The sequence below is a fragment of the Lepus europaeus genome, chromosome 1 (genome assembly GCF_033115175.1).
Source record: "Lepus europaeus isolate LE1 chromosome 1, mLepTim1.pri, whole genome shotgun sequence".
Lineage (NCBI taxonomy): Eukaryota > Metazoa > Chordata > Mammalia > Lagomorpha > Leporidae > Lepus > Lepus europaeus.
Window position 1 is genome coordinate 117335208 of NC_084827.1, and position 23692 is coordinate 117358899.

General features: G+C 40.7%; 2 protein-coding genes across 4 annotated transcripts in view; one reads left to right on the plus strand and one right to left on the minus strand.

Annotated features, from left to right (window-relative positions):
- Positions 1-23265, minus strand: part of GPR155 (G protein-coupled receptor 155) — a 97463-nt gene extending 74198 nt beyond the window's left edge. For all 3 annotated transcript variants that reach the window (XM_062187996.1, XM_062188004.1, XM_062187992.1), the window contains exons 1-7: positions 23076-23265; positions 17899-18395; positions 8820-9219; positions 6297-6462; positions 4951-5106; positions 3567-3650; positions 2812-2929 (exon numbers count right to left, since the gene is read on the minus strand). In XM_062187996.1, coding sequence (XP_062043980.1) covers positions 2812-2929; positions 3567-3650; positions 4951-5106; positions 6297-6462; positions 8820-9219; positions 17899-18364 — 1390 coding nt within the window. In that variant the 5' untranslated portion in view covers positions 18365-18395; positions 23076-23265. The remainder of the gene's footprint in view (positions 1-2811; positions 2930-3566; positions 3651-4950; positions 5107-6296; positions 6463-8819; positions 9220-17898; positions 18396-23075) is intronic.
- Positions 21915-23650, plus strand: LOC133763118 (laforin-like). Its single transcript, XM_062196380.1, has 4 exons — positions 21915-21968; positions 22363-22655; positions 22703-23230; positions 23344-23650. Exons 1-4 carry the CDS (start codon positions 21915-21917, stop codon positions 23648-23650), a joined length of 1182 nt encoding a protein of 393 aa, XP_062052364.1.
- The last annotated feature ends 42 nt before the right edge of the window (positions 23651-23692 follow it).

Sequence of the window (23692 nt, forward strand, 5' to 3'; positions counted from 1 at the left end):
CTAAGACATACTCTTCAGGATCTGGGAATTTCTGTGGGAAATTTTAAGTCTTTCTGGTTTATCTTCAGGGAAAATCATCTGTGTGCCCATCTTGCAACCAAAGTACAATCTCATGATTTCAGGCACTGCGTTTGGTTTTGTATTAGGTTGAACCAAGTGAAGGCCAAATGATACCCCAACATGCAATGCAGTCCAAATGCAGGCTCTTTGGTGATTTGAAGAAAGAAAAGATAACTGGGTCCTAAAACTGCGTATGGAAGTAAGGCAAGCCCAACTCAAAAAAGCCACACCAGAGAAGTGAATTCCATTTGAGATTCCAAGCTGTGATTAACAAAACAGATCCTTTGTCATGTTAATTAATGTTGTTCATTAGAACTACTGGGTTTATAGTTTTGTTTGAATCTGCTTGGTTTTAGAGTTGTATTTTAGCTGTGTTTAAATAATTTATAGCTATTCTTAAAAATGTATAGATTCTAGGGCTGGTGCTGTGGTGTAGCCAGTAAAGCCACTGCCTGCAGTGCCAGCATTCCATATGGGCACCGGCTGCTCCACTTCTACTTCAGATCCAGCTCTCTGCTATGGCCTGAGAGGGCAGTAGAGGATGGCCCAAGTCCTTGGGCTCCTGCACCCACGTGGGAGATCCAGAAGGAGCTCCTGGCTTCTGGCTTTGGATCGGCGCAGTCATCTGGGGAGTGACGGAAGATATCTCGATATCTCTCTCTCTCTCTGCCTCTGCTTCTCTATAACTCTGCCTTTCAAATAAATAAGTAAATAAATTTAAAAAAAGAATGTATGGATTCAGTGGCCACCTCACTCTTCCAACTTTTAACCTTTATCATTCCTGCCTTTTGGGAACCTTCAAAAAGATCTGGAAAAGGTGTACTATGAAAATGCATGGATTTCAAAATGAACCTTTTAATTCTACTTTCCACAAACATTTTTGCAGTTCCTATTAGGAAGAGTCAAGTCCAGGACTTCTCACTGATGAAGCTGTGAGAGTTCCTCCCTGAATCAGTTTAACCCTTCATGCCTATTTTCTTAATTTGCAAAATGAAAGATTTAAACTGGCACAGCAGGGGCTGGTGTTTTGGCCTCTTGGTCAAAACTTCCCCGTATTCCACATCAGAGAGTCTGGGTTTGATACCACCCACATGGACTTGGTTTGCGTTCTGCATTCCTGTCTTCCACCTGGCTCAGTTCCTCCTGTTGAAGATGTGAACCAACAGATGGAAGCTATCTTTCTCTGTCTCTTTGCCTCGCAAGTGAATCAAAATTTAAAAAAACACATAAACTAGAGCAGTGTTTCTTAAATCTAAGAGACTATGGGTGACACAAAAGCAAAATGTTTTTGATGAAATACATGAATTTATTTCAACATGCAATTGAAAGATTTTAATTATCACATGCCATAGGATTTTATTTATATAAGATACAACTGACTAAAGTTTAAAAAGTGAATCAATTTTAAGAAAAAAAAGTGGCAAAAATGGAAAGGATAGCGTGCAAATAAGTGAAATTGAAAATTACTGAACAAGGTGATTTAGAAGCAACACTTCTAGGTCCAATATTCTGATGCAGCACAATAAACTAAAGGTTACAGGGTACCTTACGCCTGAATTCTTTCTTGTGCGAAGACAAGAACCCTGCAATTTCTCCGGTAACACCTTCATCAAGCCCAGGGAATTCAGAACAACTTCTTTGGATAGATTTTGGTATGTATGTTTAAAAGGCCTGGAGCTTTTTCATGCACTTATCTGCTGCTCTTCTCTTATTCTCTTGAAGTTAACTTGAATAAACCTAAGTATTCGAGATGAAGTTGGCCCATCTGTATTTAGAAATACGTCTTTAAGCTCTTTCAACTTGGTGTCTCTCATGCTAAGCAAGGTGTGCTTTGCTTTAAGAAGCACACACTGTCTTCCGTTCGCATGGAAGTTTTCATTCCGTAATTCCTCACCGCCACACTGTTGTTTCACTTCAAAAGGCTGTTGACTTAGATGGAACCTGCTTTTGATCCAGGAGGCATGAAATCAAAGGTCTTCCTTTGCAGCCACTTCCTGACATTTGCCTCTCGCCCTCCTACAACTTCCTTTTATGTGCCCCGCTACAGGTTCTGATTTGCAGTATGAATACAAAAGAGCCAGACAGAATTTTTCACAATTATACCAGACTGCATGCATCCAAATAAATGTTATATTTCAAAATGGCAGTGTGCTAAAACATTCTGAATACTCTTTTTGAAACTCGCTGAAATGAGAAAGTCTTTCTTACTAGGTGCTCGTCTACTTCCATTCTCTTTTATCCCCTGACTTTTTCTTAGCCTCATTTTACCTTCTCCCCCTCTATTTGTTGAGAGCCTACCATGTACTGAACATAAATACCCATATTTCATTTCATCCTCAAAATAACTTTGTAAGATGCTATAACCCTGCTTTTTAGATAAGGAAACTGACTACAAATGTTAAGTCATTTGCTTAAGGCAGAGCCAAAATTTTTTAGTCACGGTCTAATAGTGAGCTCTAGGGCACACAGTGTGTCCATTCTCCCATTTCTCCACCTGCCTCCTGTACCTGCCCCCTTGCTGTCTCCAAAAGGGAGTTTGGGATGTTTACTTTCCTAGGCCTAGAGCCAAAGACTCTACCCATTAGGACAGAACTCAGATTTGCAGACTGACTGCGTTGGTGGGTGCACTTGCCTGATTGAACACTTTGATCCTATACTACCCAACTTCAAATAAATCACTGAAAAGCTCAGGGCTTCTAGGGCTAGGGAAAAGGGGAACAGACCTCAATTTCTATTCATGGTCCAACTTACCTGTCCACAGGTAGGTGCTATACAGGGAGCTGTACAACAGAACAAACACCAAAATTTGTCCAACAAAATTTTTTTCTTTAACAAAATTCCATAGCATCATTCCAGCACAGACAATAGACTAAAGAAAAAATTATTAAAAGGCTGTAAATAGCTAAGAAAACCATGGGTCAATACTATCATAGAAAATAACTATTAAGTCAGTCTACTCATATATTTATTTACAGCAAAATAATTGTTCAATTTAAATTACTGGGAAATTATCAATAATTAGTAATAAATAACTACCCTAGTTATTAGCAAAACCTCAGATTTATGATTAAAAACCACTTTTTATATAGAGACTTTAACAATGTATACATTCAATTAAAACATAGAGACTATATTCTAAATATCAACCTTATATTTAGTAACATTATACACAGAAAACGTTAGCTTTCTTTCCATTATAGTTTTAGACATGCAAGGGGCAAGGCTTTAAGAAAATTTCAATTTTCAGTGATTTGATTATTTTTATTAAAAATGCAACATTATCATCAAATGCTACCATTAGCCTCAACCTTAGATAACCCAAGACTTGTAGAAATATGTAATATGTTAGGCATAAACCAAACTAATGGTAATAAAATTATAATTGATTTGTCTTTGGTAATACTTCTGACTTTATAACTGGGAGAATCTTGCAAAGTGGTTTTCTCCTCACTAGTAGAATAATCCATGAGAAAAGCACAGTTCTGAATGTCTGTAGAGATACTAACCTGAGCAATGAGTAAATTTGTTGTAAGCATATGAGGAAGCTGCTTATATTTCTTACTCAAAAGAAGAATACCCAGAGACCAGATCTGAAGACAAAATTTCAAAATTATTCATGTTTCTTAATCTTTATAATTACTTATTAAATAACATACTGATTAGTTACTTCAAAGAATCTTTCTATCCTGGTTCAGGAAGAAATTCCAATATTTTATTTACTTTAAGTTGTCGAATTCCCAAGAAGGTAGTTGGGTAAATTACCACACCCAAAGTAAAATATAAAACATGGAGAAACCCCACAGTAAATCAACTGTTCAGAAGTTACAAGGTCTTTAATAAGAACTAATATCTTGACCAGGACCATGTTCTAACTATGCCTAACTCCAGGGCCTGGAGTAGGACACAGGATCTCAGCCAACTATTCAGGAAAAAAGTTTCAGTGGGAGATGCAGCTACAATGCTCCATTCTAAGATGTTCCTCTTTGTCTTACGCCACATTGGCTCACACGTTACGTAAATTCCAGGCTGTCTTAGCTCAAACAACACATGCCACTCACCCGAAGATGCACTGTCTTGCATTCCCCATATTTGACTTTGTATTCCACCTACACAGCGGCCAGCGAAGTATATGCTGGTACTGGCTGATTTCCTACTTTGTCCTTTCACTGCTAACAGAAACTTACATAGTAGGTCTTCTCAAACTGCCCTCTTAGCAATGGCAAGATTTTGGGAACGTGTGAGAAGTGGGAATTCTAATAAATCACCTTAATCACACATTTATTTGTTGCCAAAAGACATATTTACCAGCAAACATGGTCTTTTTTTATTCAGCTATGTTACTGTTTGAATTCAATAGGTAGCAATCTATAAGATTCTCTGATTGTCAAATGCTTAATTATTTAAGTATATTCATTGGAGAACGAAGCTAACCTTTCATTAATATTAAATGAGTGGTTAACCTTGAGCCCACAGATCCCTTCCAATCATATGATTCTACAACAGCTAGTACTGATACAGTGATTCATCATTAGCAAACTGCTTCTCACATATATTATCATCTCATTTAACCCTTAAAACAACCCAGGGAAATAGGTGAAATCATTCTTTATTTTACAGCTGATAGAAGTGCAGCTTTTGTAAGTCATACAGTTATTCTGTGATAGGCCAGGCAGTCAAATCCAGGTGTGACCAAATCTCTTGCCTTATCTGCCATACAACTCTAACTCCCAGTGGAAAGACAAAACTCGATCAGAAGCTTGGCAATTTACTTGATGAGGAGACTTTAGCTTTCTCAATTTCATAAAAACCTCGATTTTTAAGTCCTTTTCTATTTCCACTGAAGCACTCATTCTGTGGTTTTGATTCAGTCTCACACTGAAATATACGTACCAAGGAGACCAGGCTGATAATACTTATATCGAAACTAACATTCTGAATGGCATATGCCAGTGGCTTAGGGTCCATAGTGGGAAAGGTCAGTAACCAGGCAGAAACATACATGATCGGAGCAGACACAAACGTGCTTATTACCATCCCTGAGGTTACCTGAAAAAATGAAATCAGATTGAGGAGTCACAATCTCAATTAAATAATGACCTTACCCTTTAAAATACCTGTAACAGATTAAAGCATTCTAAAATAAGAATGAGTCGGTACAGATGTTACACTCTCCAGCAGGTTGTCCAATACCATATTTTCCCTTTTTGAGAGTCCTTAAATGTCCTTAACAGTTAGGTTCCCTTGGCTCCTCTTCCAATCTAGGCTCAATTGATAATCACACGTCATAAATATTAGAAATCCCACTGGTGATGGTTATCCTCTAGGTTCTAGAAAGGATATCATATCAATTATCTAAATAAGCTGACAAAGAGTTTCTTTACATACTATTTCACATAGGCCAAAAATAAGCAATTTAAAAAATTACCATGCAAACTTTTACAGATTTAACAATGGAACTGGGGCTGGTGTTGTAGCGTAGTGGGTAAAGCTGCCATCGGCAGTGCCAGCATCCCTTATGAGCAACAGTTTGAGTCCCAGCTGCTCCACTTCCCATTCAGCTCTCTGCTATGGCCTACAAAAGCAGTAGAGGATGGCCCAAGTCCTTGAGCCCTTGTACCCATGTAGGAGACCTCGTTAGAAGCTCCTGGCTCCTGGCTTCAGATTGGCTCAGCTCTGGCCATTGCAGCCATTTGGGGAGTGAACCAGCAGATGGCATACCTCTCTTTCTGCCTCTGTAACTGTTTTTCAAATAAATAAATCTTAAAACACACACACACAATGGAACTGACCTTCATTAATTAAGGTCCTCCGTTTTATATTTCAAAATCCTTTAATGCTGTAGATAGCATGTATAATATACTTAAACACTGTTAATAATTTGGTATTAACTGATTTTAGCTATATGTTGAAGTTGATGATGTGGTATTTTGCATCAAGTAGTTATCAATGAATAAAATAATTTTTTCCTCAAAATTTCAAAAGCTAATATAAATAACTTTTAGAATTAATCATAATTAAGTATAAGTACATAAGTCAATACTTGACAAAAGGCATGACTGAATAAAAAATTCCAGATGAAATAACTATTTTTACGTGATGCCATGATGCCTCCTTATTTACAGTGAGGTGGCTTACAGATATCAGATTCTCATAAAAACGAATGTTGCTTTCTGTGATTCAAAAATTCACTGTTCTATCATCCACAGAAACAAACTTAGGAAACAGTTTATACATACAATCTCAACTTCCATGTTGAATTGCGTTGCAAAGATAGCCACTCCTGGTGCTACGGGAAAGACACCATACAAAAATGCATAATTGGATAAGCTTGTATGGTTCACTACACTGTCGCCCTTGTCCAAGAGTTCCACCATTTCTCTGCACAGGAGGGGCAGGACCAGGCTGCAGAGAGAAGAAATGCATAGTTTACTTTGCCGGCCAAGCATACTTGTCCCCAAGTAGTAGACTGCTCTGGTGAACGTGGCGTTAGGTTCTTCTTCTGCCCAGAAGATCTATCTAAACACATTCTTCGTGCATGCGTGTTGATGAACATTTTGTTGAAAGAATCCAGAATGTAGCTTGGAGCCATTTAAAGTGTAACAATATTCTGAAAATACTTCAGACATCAGGAATTTGGAGGAGAAAAAACAGGTATTTTTTGTTCTACAAATAACTTTCTTGCAAAAAAAAAAATGGTTAAAAGTTGCAATGGTTATAGCTGCTCTCTTGCTTCCTTATTGGTGCATTGCAGTTTTAAAAGAAAAAAAAAAAAAAGATTGGCAATTTGAGTAAGAATCTCTTTCAAAAAAACTAAACAAAAACAAAAGCTGCCCCCCCCCCCCCCCGCTGTGGTGTAGGGGGTTAACGCTGTGGCCTGAAGTGCTGGCATCCCACATAGGATGCCAGTTTGAGACCTGGCTGCTGCACTTCCGATCCAGCTCTCTGCTATGGCTGGGGAAAGCAGTAGAAAGAAGCTCCTGGCTCCTGGCTTTGGATCAACACAGCTCCAGCCATTGTGGCCATTTGGGCCTCTCTTTCTCTCTCTCTGTAACTCTGCCTTTCAAATAAAATAAATAATCTTTTTTTTAAAAAAAGCTGAACTTTAAATGGTTCAATAAATGGTAACAATGCTGCTCTGAAAGAATCTAAAAACCAGTAGAAAAATCAGAACGCTATGATTAGCTCTTCATCTCTGCATACATTAAAAAAAGGCTAACAATGGGAACAGACACAGGTGATGTAGAGCAGATAATTAGTGAAATCCAGATCTGGTGATGAGTCAATTATTAAACAAATCCTTCAGGATTCTACAGAAAGAGCACATCAACAGGAGCTAAGCTCTCCTTCAGAAATGCGAGGCCACGGCTATGAACATTGTGACAGCAGCATCTGGAGAGGTACTGAGATGGAGAAAACAACTACTTGTACACATGGAATTAAAAGATAAGCTCATTTTGGTGCCAAAAAATATACAAATCCATGTAATTTTTTTCATGATACACGTTTTCCATGAACTCTTTGAAGACTCTATATGCATGGATTTCAAAATTTCTGGCATCAAAATAAACTTATCTTTAAATTCCATTTTTCCACAGACATTTTGAAGGACCCCTTTGTTAATTCAAAAAATTATAAGTATCTAATAAGACTCAAAGACCTAGGAAAAATATTTTAAAGTAAAATACTTAAATTTTACTTCTAAGCTGAAGTTGATAATGCTATACTATTATTGTTAGAACTGTTTTTCATACTATAACAATATAATTAATATGTTTTTTCCTGAGGAGCACTAGACCATAAACAGTTTTCAGAACGTCTATCTGTTTTCATTTATTTTGAAAATGTAGGAGTGGGCATTGGCGCAACGGTTAAGTTGCTGCTTGTGATGTCTGCAACCTGTGAGAGTGTCTGGGTTCCAGCTTTTCTTCCTATTCCAGCTTCCTGCTAATGCACACTCCAGGAGGCAGCAGGTGGTGGCTCAAATACCTGGGTCCCTGCCACCCACATGGGAGACCTGAATTGAGTTCTAGATTCTTTGACTTTGGCCTGAGCCAGTCCTGGCTGCTGTGGGCTGTCGGCATTTGGGAAATAAACCAGCAGATTTCTCTTTGTCAACTAAAATGAAAATATAAATACTACATCACATTACTAAATATACCTCAAGTGCTTTGGGATAATCTTGCAAGTAAAATTATGTCACCTGCACCATGAAGTATAATTTTGTGGCTAATGAACCAAGTAAGGTGAAGAAATACTAAGGAGCTGATAAGAACTTCTTATTTGACAGGCTAGGATCAGATAGCTAATAATATTTCCATTGATTTACCAATATGTAAAAAGTTCAGTCAGTCTCAGAATTACGGATTATTTTTCCAAAAGTCATGGAAAAATAGTTTGTGCTGAAAATTACTGTTATCATTCTAAGATATTTTTAAGATTGTAATGGATTTAGATCCTGTAAAATTCTTGTAAATATGATCTAACTAGGACATCAGGTGATAGTTAGGAAATTTTATAAAAAGGCTGAAGGGAAACCAATCATCTTTATCCTTTGAGAATAAAATTAAGGGTAATCTACATGGAATAAGGAAATAATTTTCTACCATACACAAATATCACATTTTCTCTGAAATTACAACTACTCTATTGGGAAAAATTAACAACATTCAAAGAAAAAACAGTTGCAGACACACCCCAATGAATTGGATAAATAAGGCTTTTATAAAGCATAATTCCTAAATCAAGTAAGCAAAACTTACAGTTTGGCTGTGATGAGAAGAATTAAGACAACAAATGACGACTTCTTCAGTCTCCTTATTTTTCCTACCATGGTAAGACCAAGATAAAATAGGGCTGATCCAGGGAAAGAATTTCCAAGTCCATCAAGAAAATTTTCCATATATACAGGAATCTTTTTATCAAGAATAAAATTGAAGGCAATGCCAATGAAGACCATAAATACTATTGGGTTCTGTAACACACGCAGAAATCCAAGTCCCACAATTTTTACTTTGTTTTGTGAAGTACTTTGAGTGTCTTTTGACTTCTGGATTTCACAGAAGATAAACCCTACTGGGTTTAACATCATAAGAGATATCGGGGCCACCAAATAAATGTACTGAAGATATTCTGGGTATGTAGTTTGATATAAAGCTTCAACTGCAAAACAAGAATATTGATTTTAAAATGATTGCCATAGAAATATATGAATATATTATGTATATAACATTGTGCTTAATTATAGCATGCTGTAAACCAGTCTACATCGGGCTAAATGATCTCATTAGCCTATTTTTGGAAACATAAATTTTAGTAATAAAGCTAAAAAGGAAGAAAAACTTACTGTATCATCTAGTTCGTAAAATGATAACCAACGTTTGATGTGGGCATTTGACACAATAGTTAAGAAGATACTTGGGACACCTGCGTCTCCAATCAGAGTACTTAGTGCAAGAAATGCCTGTGCTCCTGAGTCCAGCTACCAGTATTCCTGCTAACGTAAACCTTAGGAGGCAGCAGATGATGGCTCAAGTTCTTGGGTTCTTGACACTTGCAATGGGAGACCAGGACTGAGTTCCAGGCTCCTGGCTTGGTCAGGCCCAGCCCTAGCTATTGTAGGTATTTGGGAAGCCATGGGAAATATCTCTCCATCTTTCTCTCTCCTCCCCCCTAATAAATTTTAACTATAGCATACTGTAAACCAAAATTTTAAATGATAACCAACTTTAAAAATTCAGTAAGACTTAGCTAATTTTTTACTATCTAAGAGCTAAGATTAGATTCCAAAAAATGCAGAATTTTAGAAAGAAATAATTCAATGCAAAAATCTAGTAGTAAACAAAATATTTAAGCAGCAAGAGCAACAAGGCAATTGTTTGTACCTGTGAAGAGAGCAGTTTCACTGGCTTGGTAAGAGAAGTCAGATTACAGAGGATTGCAGAGAGAGTAGGAGACAAAGGACTAAACATGACCACTGAAGTGATGGAGCCCACACTGTACAGGAAGAGAAGTGAAGGTGGGAGATGGCTGACAGGAAGAAGGGCCAAAGACTGCAGGGCCCTAGAAAGTCCAAGAATTCAGTGCAGTTGGAAGTTTAGTGGAGCAGGATAATGAGCTATTAACTGTATGATTTCCCAGCTGACTGTGGCCATTGGCGTTGGTGAAATGGAGTAGATACCACTGGAGATGAGGAGATCCAAGAACCAGGAGGGCAGAAAATTTAATGAGAAGTTCACAAGGGTGCTAAAGTGAGACAAGATAGTGGTAAAACTTGGGATAAGAATGACAACAGGGAATCGAGTATTAACATCAATCAATGAGGGGAAATGACCGGAATGAGGTTAGAAGATGATGGCAACGAGGATCAGTTGAGCCAGACGGCATACACTTCAAAGCAGTTGTTCCCAGAGCTGAGCACGATGGCCTAGCAGCAGTGCAGGTAACTGAGCAGGAGGAGCAGGAGGAGCAGAAGGTTTGTGGGCTGCAGGGAGAGGAACAGCTGCCACGTGAGAGCTGGCAGGGAAGCCCCATGAGGGTTCTGAACTAGGGAGAGAAAGCTGGCTCCAGGAAATGTTCGGGAGAGGAATACAGGGAGTCACAACAGTGCTGATTCAATAAGAAGTGCAAATTCGACTCTCCCCTCTTGGGAAAACACAGGCTTTTTTCCATAAAGCATGTTCTCAAGTGTAAGCTAATCGCTTCACCTGTTGTTCACTGACAAGCACGGCTGGAGAAAAAGAAAACTGGCTGTGTTAGATGTACAAGAATGGTGCACTAGAAAGGATGCATGAGTACCTCATGGGAGATTTAAGGGATTTTTCAAAGCTGGAGTCTACAAGATAACTTCAGGACTTGATCACTGCCTAACATGTAGGAGAGGAGAGGGGGTTGCATCAGACTTCCAGCGGTTGCCTGGTAGAGATGAGTGTTAGTGGCCTGGCCAAGGCGACTGAGAGCCTTGGCGCAAACAACCCAGTCTCTAGGCACATTTTTGGCAATGGATCCCCAAATTGTCCAACCTACTACCTATAAAGGCTCATTCATAACTGACTTGAAGTTGAGAAAAAAGATAAAAAATGAATAGCCAAAATGAATCATCACAAGGAGAGATGCAATTGTGTGAAAAAGTGTAAATGATTAAACTTCTCAATTTACATTTAGAAAGAGTGACACAGGTAGGAAAATATATTTGTTTATTTACTCAGGATACGCAAGTTCAGTTACCACCATGCACATGACTCATTAATGTTATGCAACTAGGTTATACAACCTGCAGAAGTTCACCTTGTTCTCATTAGCTAAAAACCTACTTTTTATAAGATTCAATCCCTCTTTTGTCAGCTAAGCACTTACAGAGAGGTCTGTAATATCTCCAAAATAAATCCGTGGTTAAAAAAATATTTAATCACATAAGATTTCATAAATTCTTTCTTCACTGATTTTCAAATAAGGTATGCTAGCACTCTTTCAGTGGGTTTCCTTCATGTGTTGTCAGGTTTCATCTTTTGACTAAAAAAGCAGGACTTTTGATAACTATTTCTAAATAGCTTACTTCTGATTAGATGTTCTACCTCAAAAAAGAAAGGTGTCAATACCTGCCCACCACTCAACTTTTAATGTAGAGTATATATTCTGGAAGTCTTGTGTTTTCAATCTACGTACAAGAATTTTTCTTAAGTGGCCACAATAAAAAGTGAAGGTGTTTCTTGCAACAAGTTACAGCTATCTTTCTTTGCTCTATTCAAAGCCCCTTATCTGTAATGCCCCTTTCCAGAATAGAAATTTACTTTGCTGGCACTTTAGTAATGCCACATAATAGACTCTAGATTATTCCAAGAGCTCAGTGTAAATTTGAGCAACAGTTTTTATTACCTATGGCTGGCCAGTCACCAAGTATGGTTGAGTCCCCTAATCCTTGGTTTCGCTCTCCATGGAATCAGTTACCCGGGGTCAACAAGAAGAGGGAGCATAGTACAATGAGATACTGAGAGTGAGACCAACCACATCCCCATAACTTTTATCACAGTGTATGGTTACAAGTGTTCTATTTTAAGTTGTCGTTAATTTCGCACTGGGTCTAATTCATAAATTGAAACTTAGCTTAGATCTGTATGCATAAAGAAAAACACCCTATGTAGGGTTTCAGGCATGCGCTGTATCCCCAGCAGATAAGGAGACCTACTGTACTTTCTTTCTTTTATAGGTTATTCTGTATTTTCTCTTGATCCCTACCATTACTATTATTTGTCAAAAATCCCAACATTAGATTACTTCATGTGTTTCCCAACCTTTATTCTTTTTTTTTTTTCCCTCAGTCATCCCCTTCGCTCACTGCCAACAGTACCATGTAAATCTTAACTTTGAAAAGTCAAAATCTTTCAACAGTGAACATTTTCCCAGAGTTCTCACGCCTACAGGAAGAGCTGTAACAGCTTTCTTTGGATATTCAGAACCCAGTCTCCACAAGTGGCTCCTTATTTCTCCGACTCCTCCTTCACTGCTCCCTAATGCAGACTCCATGAAGCAGTTTACTGTCACTGTGCTCCTAATTCCCAGCTCTGCATGCCAATCAGACTAGACTAGCACACCTCCAGCTTCTTGACATCTTTCCTTTCTTACCTGATTCCTGCCTACTACTTAAGGCCAGCCTCTTTGCAACACTTCCAGCAAGTCTTCAGTCTATGGCATGAGTCTCCCTCTCTCTGGAATACTATGGCACTTTGTTTCTTAGTGCTACCCCAACTTCTGAGCTCCTGGCAGACACACTTCTCCAACCCACAGTCTAGCACAGTGCTGAGCAAGTCTGAAAACACTTGCCAAATGGAATTAACTGACATGGCAAGGAGCATCAAAAAGTTTCAGATGCAGTAAAAATGTATTTTTTGAACACACAGAAATTTACATCTAATTGTTATCAGTAATCCATTTTCTTTTGTATCCCTGTAAAAACTTATTTGGGTGGGGTGCTGTGGTGCAGTGGGTTAAAACCGTGGCCTGAAGCATTGGCATCCTATATGGGCGCCAGTTCAAGTCCCAGCTGCTCTACTTCTGATCCAGCTCCCTGCTAATGTGCCTGGGAAAGCAGCAGAAGATGGCCCAAGTCCTTGGGCCCCAGCACCCACGTGGGAGACCTGGAAGAAGCTCCTGGCTGCTGGATTCTGCCTGGCCCAGCCCCAGTCATTGCAGCCATGGAGGGAGTGATCCAGAGGATGGAAGATCTCTCTCTGTCTCTCCTTCCTGGCACTCTGCCTTTCAAATAAATAAATAAATCTAAAAAAAAAAAAAAAAAAGCAACTTATTGTGGTCGTTGAAATTTTTATCAAGTTGTTTTTAAATTGATAAAAAGTACATACATTTATAGTGAACACATTGTTTTGAAATATATGTATGTTGTGAAATGGCTAAATAAACATGTGTTACCTCACATACTTAACACCTATGCTTTTAGCAATTTTAATGTAATGTTATTAACCATAGACACCATGCTGTACAACAGATTTCTTGAACTTTTTCCTCTTGCCTAGATGAAATTTCATAAACTTTTTCTTTTATACATCCTAAATATTTACAAAACAGGTTAATATTGATTTATTTTTAACTCAGTTGAGCAAATGTGCAAAGGCAAAGAAGTATGGTCTAGTGGGAGAGGAAAAAATTGTGATTACATAAATACTTGTTAAATTACTAGAATAGGGTTCAACATGGGAATTTTAGTCTATTTCTGCCTTCATTTGCATAATTAACACTGTATCTTCTTTCATAAATTGGCCATGCTCTTCTGTTGTTATCAATCTGAAGATGGTTTATAAAATCTAAAAAAAAAAAAACCACATAAAAGCAGTGACCTCTAGGAACTAAAATGAAATATATAATCATAATATCAACTATTAAGTTCTAATTAATTAATGCTTATATGTAAGGCTCTTGGAGGGAGGGGGAATCTCATTATGAGGAGTTATTATATAGCTTTGAAAAACTAAGAGACAAAATTAGCCACCTACTGTGGCTCCTATTTTGATTCCTGCAGGGTTTCAATCCCTAGCAAATAACACAAAGACCCTGACAAGATCATTCTATTATATTTAATGGCCTATAGTTAAATGCTTCATTTCCTTTCTGTTTACAGCTCAAGCACTAGAGCGTAATTATGATTAGTCAGGGTACTTATGCTATCAGCATTGTTTGAAGAATAAATTATAGGACTTAACTATGTCCTATTAGTATCTTTTAATGACAGAGGCAGGGAACCACTCAGGTTTGCTGAAATCAACATTTCACCTTGGTAGATTCTTGGTTTCTCCTCACATTTGGCAATTTAAAAGTACTTCTCAAAAGATCCATTCTTATAAATAGTGAGCTGCTTCTTTGGTCTGTAATAATGTATTATATTGTCACTTGAGTAAGGATAAATCACTGTAATGTAATTTTATAGACCATTATGATTGTGTAACTTACAGGAAAAGGAAACATGACTATCCTTTTTGTTTATTCATTAACTTATCTACCTGCTCCTTGCCAATATGTTGAGTCACCTGTAAATAGGACAGTTGTGGGATAAAGGCAGTCTTAAAAAGGACATTTCTCACAACCCACAACTGAAGCCCCTCTCTGTAGAAGGGAGTGAAGATTTGGGAGAGGCTGCAGAGCAGGTTTTCTCTCCAGAGACGGTCTTCTGCGTCCGCTCTGTGCACGGGCAGAAGGCAGATGGGCACAAACAGTACCACGAACATCCTCATCGGACGGGACAGACTCGGCCCTGTCAGGGCTTGCAGCAACTGCCAGTCTGTTGGCGAGAGAGCACTGCTGTCTATACTGTTGGTTTTCAGTAAGGCCACAGGCTACAATCTAATGTTACATGAGCTCTTGCTAATTGTGGTTAAGAAAGAAAACCAAAAACTACAACTCAGAAACTGACAGACATAGTCAGCAGGGCGATGTGGGCTAGCTCACTGCTAGGAACACAATTATTACCAGATTCACTGATTTTACACTGGACATAGGAAGAGCAGTAAAGAAAATGGCTGTTCCTTTTGTTTATTTGAAGATTATGCCTCAGTATGAAAATCGATTTACTCATCTAACAGGTATTCTTCAACTACTACTAATCTCATGGAATATCGCAAGGAAAAAAACTTTGATTCTTTTTGACACTAATGTACTATAAGGGCTGGGTTGGGTCCTCTAAGATTGGCGTGTTGTATTGCTGTGTGGTATAAGAAATGTCCAAGATTTAGAACCAGAAGATCTAGGTCTGGGTCTCAGTCACCTGCTAGTTGTATAACCTGGGATAAAACAACTAAATCACTGTAAGCCTCTCTCCTTATTTGGAAATGAGGATAATAATATCTGCCCTACTTAAAGGAAGTGAATATTTAAGAAATATTTAAGAAAGTACTCAGTAAATTTTAGTTAGAAGGGGCTGGCACTGTGGTGTAGTGGGTTAGACCGCTGCCAGTTTGAGACCTGGCTGCTCCACTTTCAATCCAGCTCTCTGCTATGACCTGGAGAAGCAGTAGAAGATGGCTCAAGTCCCTGGGCCCCTACACCCACATAGGAGACCCAGAGGAAGCTCCTGGTTCCTGATCGGCACAGCTCTGGGTGTTGCGGCCAACTGGGGAGTGAACCATTGGATGAAAGATGTCCCCACCCCGTCCTGTGTAACTCTGATTTTCAAATAAATAAATAAATCTTTAAAAAAAATTATAGTTACAAGTGGTAGTTCTATTTAGTCGTGGGCTTACTAATCTATAAGAGTATGACACTATCTTTCTATTTCACGTCTAAAGTTTTATCTAGCAATATTTATTAAATATTTAATACTATGGCACTAAGCCACATCTAAGATCATTATGCCATAAATAGATTGACACATTTACATTATTAATTCCCCTGAGGAAATGTACAAACACATTGACTCCTTTTATTTCCAGGAGTTTTCATTTCGTTTTAAAGTTCGACAACCTTAGAGGAACGTCTATCTAGTTTCTGACTATTTACAGCTTAGTTACCTAAGAGTATAGTTTTTCCCTCCCTCTTAAACCTCCTGCTTTACTTGGAGTTATTTAATTTCCTTGGTACTTTTCTGTTTCTGGTAAACAAGATGGAGGAATGCCAAAGGTGGAAGAAGGAGATGAAAAGCATAGTTCACTAGAATCTTGGGGTCAGTGGTGAAAAAGTTGAGGATGGGGAGAGGAGAAAACTACTAGATAAGAAACTTGAAAGGGGTGGGAGTCTGGCACGGTAGCTAAGCGTGTCAGAATGCCTGGCTTGAGTCCCACCTCTGCCCCTGATCCCAGCTTCCTGCAAACGCGCACCCAGGGAAGCAGCAGATGATGGTTCAAGTACTTGGGTCCCTGCCACCCATGAGGGAGATCCAGACTGAGTTCTGGGCTCAGAATTTCAGCCTCCCTCAGCCCCAGCTGTCATGGGCATTTGGGGAATGGACCAGGGGATAGAAGACCTCTGTGTCTCTCTGCCTTTCAAGCAAAGCGAAAATAAATGAAAAATTTTAAAAAAGAGAAGTTAATGGTAGATTTCACTTGTACACATGAATAAGTTCTCGTCAAGTCATTGCTTAGAAGACATATCATCAGAGAAGCTCACTTCAAATAGCACCACTTTATTCCTATCCCCCGTACTACTTTATTTTTTATGGCTATTGTTGCTACCTGATACAATTTTAATTTTATTATTTATCTTCCCATTACAATGTAAACTCAGGGGCCAGTGCTGTGATGCAGTGGGTTAAGCTACCATCTGTAGTGCCAGCATCCCATATTGGCACCAATTTCAGTCCTGGCTTCTCTACTTCCAATCCAGCTCCCTGTTAATGAGCCTGGGAAAGCAGCAGAAGATAGCCCAAGTGCTTGGGCCCAGGAAGCTCCTGGCTTGTGGCTTCCGCCTGGCCCAACCCCAGCCATTACAGCCATTTGGGGGAGTGGACCAGCAGATGGAAGGTCTCTGTGTCTCTCCTCTCTCTCTGTAACTCTGCCTTTCAAACAAACAAATAAATCTTTTTTTTTTTTTACAAATAAATCTTTAAAAAAAAATAATAAAACAAAAAGAATAAAATGCAAACTCAGCATGTATAAGAATTTTGTTCACTGGGTATTCCCAGCAGCTAGCACCATCTATGTAACAGTTCCCTATAAGTAAGTGAAGAATAAATGGATACATCCATAATATTCATGTCTTTACATCATGATACGAGATCAAAGGATGCATAACTTTAATTTAAAAATATAAAAAAGTAGTTACTAGATACACATATTCTCCGTGGCAGTGTTCTGAAAAACACCACATTTGTTCCCTTTCAAAATATCCCAACATCCCATATTGGTGTTCACTGTTCTATCAGGAAAACATATACACATAGAAACATAAACTTAGGCTGCTTAAAGAGTTGGGAGGGTAAAAAAGGAAGAGCTGTGAAGGTAAAAGAGCCCTCATCATCTTTATTCTCACACAAAAAGTGAACTCCAAGCAATACAGTCAAGTATGGATAACAAGATCAAAAACAATGTTAATGTACAATAACATATATTTTAGATGGTAACAAAAGGAAGGAGGAAAATTACTCATGAATTCCCCCTGCTAATATTTTAATAATGAAAGAGTATTCCCAGAGGTTATTAGGTTATGGTCATTTATTTTATGTAGGTGTTTAGAGGATCCTCAATCTCTGAAGCTGAAGGAAAATGTAACTCATCTCAATTAAAGGTTTCTTAGAATAATAAGAACTGGTCACTAACAAATGCCTAGATAAATTAGAAGCATGCATAGTTTATATCCTAAAACACCCGAGTTTTTTAAAAACTTGACAGATAAAAAGTAACTTACCTATAGGGTATCCCAATGCAAAGTCATTACTTTGTGTAGCAAAAATAGGGAATAGTCCAGCTTTGCTAAATCGACTGTCAGGACTGGCGACCAACAAGGTCAATACACAGACAATGAAAAATACGGAAGCTTTGCCAATTAAGATACTATACAGGAAAGCCCAATCCACATTGGAAAAATTAAGTATAACCATGTTTTTGAATAACAAAGCTGGAAGTGCAAATCTGGAGACAAAATTTCCCAGTCCTTTGGCCTGTGTTGATGTTATGACATTGGCCCTTCCTGCTATGTAGCCACAAAGGACTATGCCAAAGCATTCTAGTAAGGCTGGGAAAAGCCTTGTTATTGCCATTGAAGGTGAGTCGTTAGTAGCATTAAATCCATGCGTTACTGTTGTAGACCCAATCTCAGTCATGTTGACTGCAATGGTTGAGTTCTCTACAGGTACATTAGAAAAAGAATGCATTTTCTCTCACCCTCCACCTCCAACCAGATCTCTGCAAAGAAAACAGAGTGACAAGCAATCAGAACTCTAGTTGAAATGAAACATTGTAAATCTAAAGCTCTGTCCTTATTAAATGACCAAGTAAATACATATGCTTTCTTCAAATACCACCAGGGAAAGATGCAATGAAAAAAAGTGAGAGTTGGCTAACAACCTCTTTCCTCTCACAGGTAGGTCAGCTCAAAATATTTACGTTGCTATTCTGTCTTCAGTCAGACACAAGAGCCACAAACTACAGCTGCGGTGATGCCCTGGACGTCTCTTCAGTGATCCACCACGGAGCTCCATCCTGTGGGCGAGAGCACAGGGACCCCAGGGCCGCTGCTGAATGTCCACCTGCGTCCAGATCCTCTGGGAACTGCGCAAGTTCTCAGGGTTGCGTTGAGGAGTCACAGTAGGGTCCGCGGGTCCTTTCCAGCCTGCGAGCAGACTTGAGGATCAGGAAGAACATAGCAGAGCCTCACTTAGCAACTCTGAATCAGTAACTGTAACTTTGCCGGGGCTCACTTTCCTCATCTGTGAAAGGGCAAAGAGGGTATCTACTTCACAGGGACGTGAGATGAACGTACATTCACCTTGCAGTCACATTCGGCACACAGTAATCACTTAACCAAACTTAAATAGAACTTTCAGAGACTGTAAGGGAGAAAATGAACAAAATGATAGAATGCCACCAACTCACTCGTAGTTGCTTTTACCCCAGCCACACATACTGGTGTCATCGTCCCTTCATGCCCGGGGACTTGGCACATGCGGTGCACTCTAAAGCGTTCTCTTCTCTAACCATCTGCCACTTTCCACATGATTAACACCTACTCATCCTCCAAATCCTGCAGTTCCTGACTCATTTCATCAGGTCAGGCTTCTCTCACCCCATATTAAGGTCATGATTCTTTCCCAAACAGAACCATGTTCTTTACCTTTAGGAGGCTTTTTGTGGTTTATAATTATACTCCGCATTACAGTGACTATTTTGATAAATGCCTATCTCTTTGACTAGGCTGCAAATGTCACACAAGCAAGAATTATGCATATTTTGTCATACTAATGGGTCCCTAACAAGTCACAGTACCTGGCACACAGGAGATACTGAAAAAGAAATTTTTTAATGAATGATTAAATAAACCTCTTATCCCTTCATGAATCAATGTGCTCTTTCAGGCATTATCTAATTCATGAACAGTAGTTTTCTTTTAAGCAATCAAGTAGTCTAAATTTTTCAGTACAGCAACAGGCTCAAGAACACAAAATGTGTCTTAAAAATGGTCTAAAGATGTTCATAAAATGTTAAAGAACCCAAAGTGTGCTAGAAAATGTTCTAAAGATGTTCACAAAATGCTAAAACAAGGAACAAATCCTTTATGCTAATATTACAATAATTTTTTCTTTCCAAAGAAACCCTTTATTTAAGGGGTACAAATTTCTTAAGTACAACTTTAGCAATAGTGATTCTTCCCACCATACCTGCCCTCCCACCCCATCGTCCCCTCCCTCTCCCATTCCCAGTTCCATTCTCTATTAAGATTAATTTTCAATTAACTTTATACACAGAAGACCAATGCTATACTAAGTAAAGAGTTCAACAATTTGCACACACACACACAAAAAAAAAACCCCAAAATATTACAATAATTTTATCAAACCTCCTCTTACTGCCAAGGGACACAATGAACACAAGTTTTGGCCAGCTCTAAAACTAATCAGCTTTTATTAATAACTTGAATTTAATATGCTGAAAATTGCCAATCTTAAGTGATTATTCTGGGTTTACCATATAAAGTGGCCTTACATAACATACAAAGTATAACAGCTCATGCTTCCTGAAATGCCCAGGTCAAGTTCTCAAACATCAACAGCACATTAAGAAGCCTCATACGCAGGCCAGAGATCACCAACAACTGATATGTGGGGTGTGTACGTGAATTTTCTCTGTGTTGCCCTGGTATAAACAAAACCATTTAAAAACCTTACATTTAACCTGGATTAGGACAAGTATTTTTCTACCAGGATTAGACAGGAGTGGTCAATATACACAAAACCTGTAATACTCACATACTTGAAGTCTACCAAATAAGCATCAAATTATACCCTGGGAAAGCTACTAGTGGGCACAAATACCCATACTTGAAGTTAGAAGCTGGTAAACAATTCAACAAAGGTGTTGGACATTTGGAACCCTTAAGACTATTGACTTGGAAGGGCAGTGCTGAAGGTGACGAACTAGCCCAGTCTTCTGATGTTTTTCAAAAGTTTGCTCTATCTCTTCGCCTGAAGTAATGACTCACACTGCTCAGACTCCTTTCTTTATACCACACAAACATTTCAATGTATTCCAATCATTTTTCCCCCCCCACAGGCAGAGTTAGACAGAGAGACTTATTAAAATCAACAGTTTTAGCTAAAATAGCAGTCCAGTGAAAAGAGTTAAGTTCTGGGTTTTATTCCTTATCAAGTCCATGGGCCAATCACTTAGCCTGAACCTCAGTTTCTTCAACTACAAAATGGCAGTAAAGGGGCCGGCGCTGTGGTGCAGCAGGTTAACGCCCTGGCCTGAAGCGCCACCATCCCAGATGGGTGTGGGTTCTAGTCCCTGCTGCTCCTCTTCCAATCCAGCTCTCTGCTATGGCCTGGGAAAGCAGTAGAAGATGGCCCAAGACCTTGGGCCCCTGCACCCTCGTGGGAGACCAAGAAGAAGCTCCTGGCTCCTGGCTTTGGATCTGCCAGCCATCTGGGGAGTGAGCCATCAGACGGGAGACCTCTCTCTCTCTCTCTCTGCCTCTCCTCTCTCTGTGTAACTCTGACTTTCAAATAAATAAATAAATCTTTAAAAAAAAATGGCAGTAAAAACCTTCCTCAGAAGCCAGCGCTGAGGCGTATGTAGTAGGTTAAGCCTCTGCCTGCGGGGCCGGCATGCCAAATGGTGCCGGTTCACATTCAGCTGCTCCTCTTGCAATCCAGCTCTCCACTAATGGCCTGGGAAAGCAGCAGAAGATGGCTCAAGTGCTTGGGTCCCTGCACCCACAAGGGAGACCAGGAAGAAGTTCCTGGCTCCTGGCTTTGGATGGGCCCAGCTCCAGCCATTGTAGGCATTTGGGGAGTGAACCGTGGACAGAAGACCTCTGTCTCTGTTTCTGTCTCTCCCTCTCTGTCTCTAACTCTACCTCTCAAATACAAAAACAAAACCAAAAATTTTCCTTAGAGGGCTACCGTGTGGATATTTTATACAAAGCCTTTCACAAAGTAGGCCTTCTTAGAAATGATAGCAATTGCTATTAGAAGCTGTAGTTCTGATAATAATAAGAATCTTAACAAAGCAAATAAAATTCATTGTCCTATGGCTAGTTCTTCAAAGATACCTGTGTTACTCATGATGCATCATGAAGTTATGAATTTCTGTTTTATATTGAACAATTAGGAGGTGTTGAATTTAACTTAGTGTGATATTAAGTAGCTGTTAATAGTGAAGAGAGAGCACTTCACTTTCCCTCAGGTTGATGGTCAAATCGTAGCAATGCCCAGGTTTAACTTTCAATTAGCTGAAAATCGGAAGAAAAACTTTTGGAAAGTGAAAGCACTTTTCCACGAGGTTTCTTCTAACATTTTCCAATATTAACAAAAGCAATGCTTGCCAACTGAGGGAAGTCAAAATACTCAAAAGGACTTCCAAGTTTAACTCATCTTAATATTTTTTAAACGGGAAGAACATATACTTTTTAACGCATCTTTTAAAATGAACACGAGCCACAACGATTTAAAAAAAAAAATCGCATGCAATTTTTTCATCTTTAAAAACAAGGCTTGTTATAGAAGTCAGTTGACCTGTCACAGTAAAAGACCACTCCCCGGGGCAGTGGCTAGAAAAAGCCACATCATATTTGGCTTCGTTAACAGTGAGCCACTGAAAATGTTAGGTAACTGCTATCTCAAGTGAAAATGAAGTAGCGGCTGATTAACTTCAGAGAAAAAGCGTTACACTCGGGCTCTCTCTCAAACACCCAAATATCCTTCGTCCCGTGGGAAAAGCAGTCTTCAACACCAACAGTAACACCGTTCACCCACTCCTGCCCGCTCGCGGGGAGAGCCGGGGCGCGGGAGCGCTCAGCACCGCTTCCCCAGTCTGCACGGACGGACTCCGGCCTTCCAACAGAACGGGTGCGGGGAGTCCCCCAAGCAAACAGGCTGCCCAGAGGGTAGGTGCCGCCCGACAGCACCTGGAAGGCAGCCTGGGGAGGTCGCTCAGCTGCCCGAGGAGGTGAGGGTCACAACGTCATGGTAACTCACATGCCCAAAAGGGATAAGGAAGAAAATTTGGAGGAACGCTCCAGGTACCTGGGCAGAGGCTCTCTGGAGAGGCAGACCCCGAGCCCCCTCAGGATACAGGGGAGAGGCCGATGTTGACAGGGTAGACGCACGTGCGGTGAGGCACTCCCCACACCGGGGACCGCAAGTCGGGCCCCAGAGGGCACAAGCCGCCCCCTCCCCTGCGCGAGCCTCCCCGGTGGCAGGCGCTGCGGGCACAGGCGGGCAGGCGGGGGCAGCGGGCCGCGGCGCCAGGGCGTGGAGGGCCGCTGCTGCCCATCTGCCCAGAACTGAGGGGCAGGGGCGAGAGCACCGGGTGCTCGTAGGGCCGAGCCGGGACCCGACAGGTCCGCTCCCCGGGGGCCCATCTTACCTGCTACGTCCGCAGCCCGTGCGCTTCGAGGAGACAGGTGTCGGTGCTCGTAGAAGGCCAGGCCGGGAGGAAATCACCCTCATCTCCCGCCCCCAGCCCTCTTCGCTGAGCGCCGCTGGTGGCCGGCAGCTGCAGCTCACGCACGTTCCGAGAAAGTGAGGCCGGGCCGAGCCGCTGCGGCCCTGTCAGCCCCTCCGGGCGCCGGCTGCTCGGCCCCGCCCCTACCCAGCCTCCAGTCCCGCCCCCAGCCTCAGACCTGTCCTCATAGGCCCCCACCCAGCCCTCTGGCCCCTCCCCCAGACCCCGCCCTGGCCTCGGGCCTCTCCTCAAGAGCCCACGCCCCGCCCTCAGGCCCCACCTTCAGGTCCCGCCCCCAGTCTCAAACTCGGGCTCCTCCGTCAGGTCCCGCCCCGGTCCTTGAGGTTCCTCTTCTAGACTGCCTCTGCCCGCCCCCAGGCCCGCCCACTATCTCAGCTTTTGAGTCAGACCCTCCACCCTCAAGCCCCGCCCCTGGCCTCGAGACTCTGCTTAGAGCCCCCCCCCACCCCGCTCCGCCCGGGGCCTCAGGCCTCTGAGCCCACGTTCCTCTATCCCGCCCTCAGGTCCCGCCCCCTCGG

Bases quoted from the DNA above. Each gene is read 5' to 3' on its own strand.
- LOC133763118 (XM_062196380.1), top strand. From the start codon at position 21,915: ATGCCCAGGTTTAACTTTCAATTAGCTGAAAATCGGAAGAAAAACTTT. The intron at 22,656-22,702 runs GTGAGGGTCACA...AAAAGGGATAAG, and splicing joins TCGCTCAGCTGCCCGAGGAG to GAAGAAAATTTGGAGGAACG. The intron at 23,231-23,343 runs GTGAGGCCGGGC...CTGTCCTCATAG, and splicing joins CTCACGCACGTTCCGAGAAA to GCCCCCACCCAGCCCTCTGG.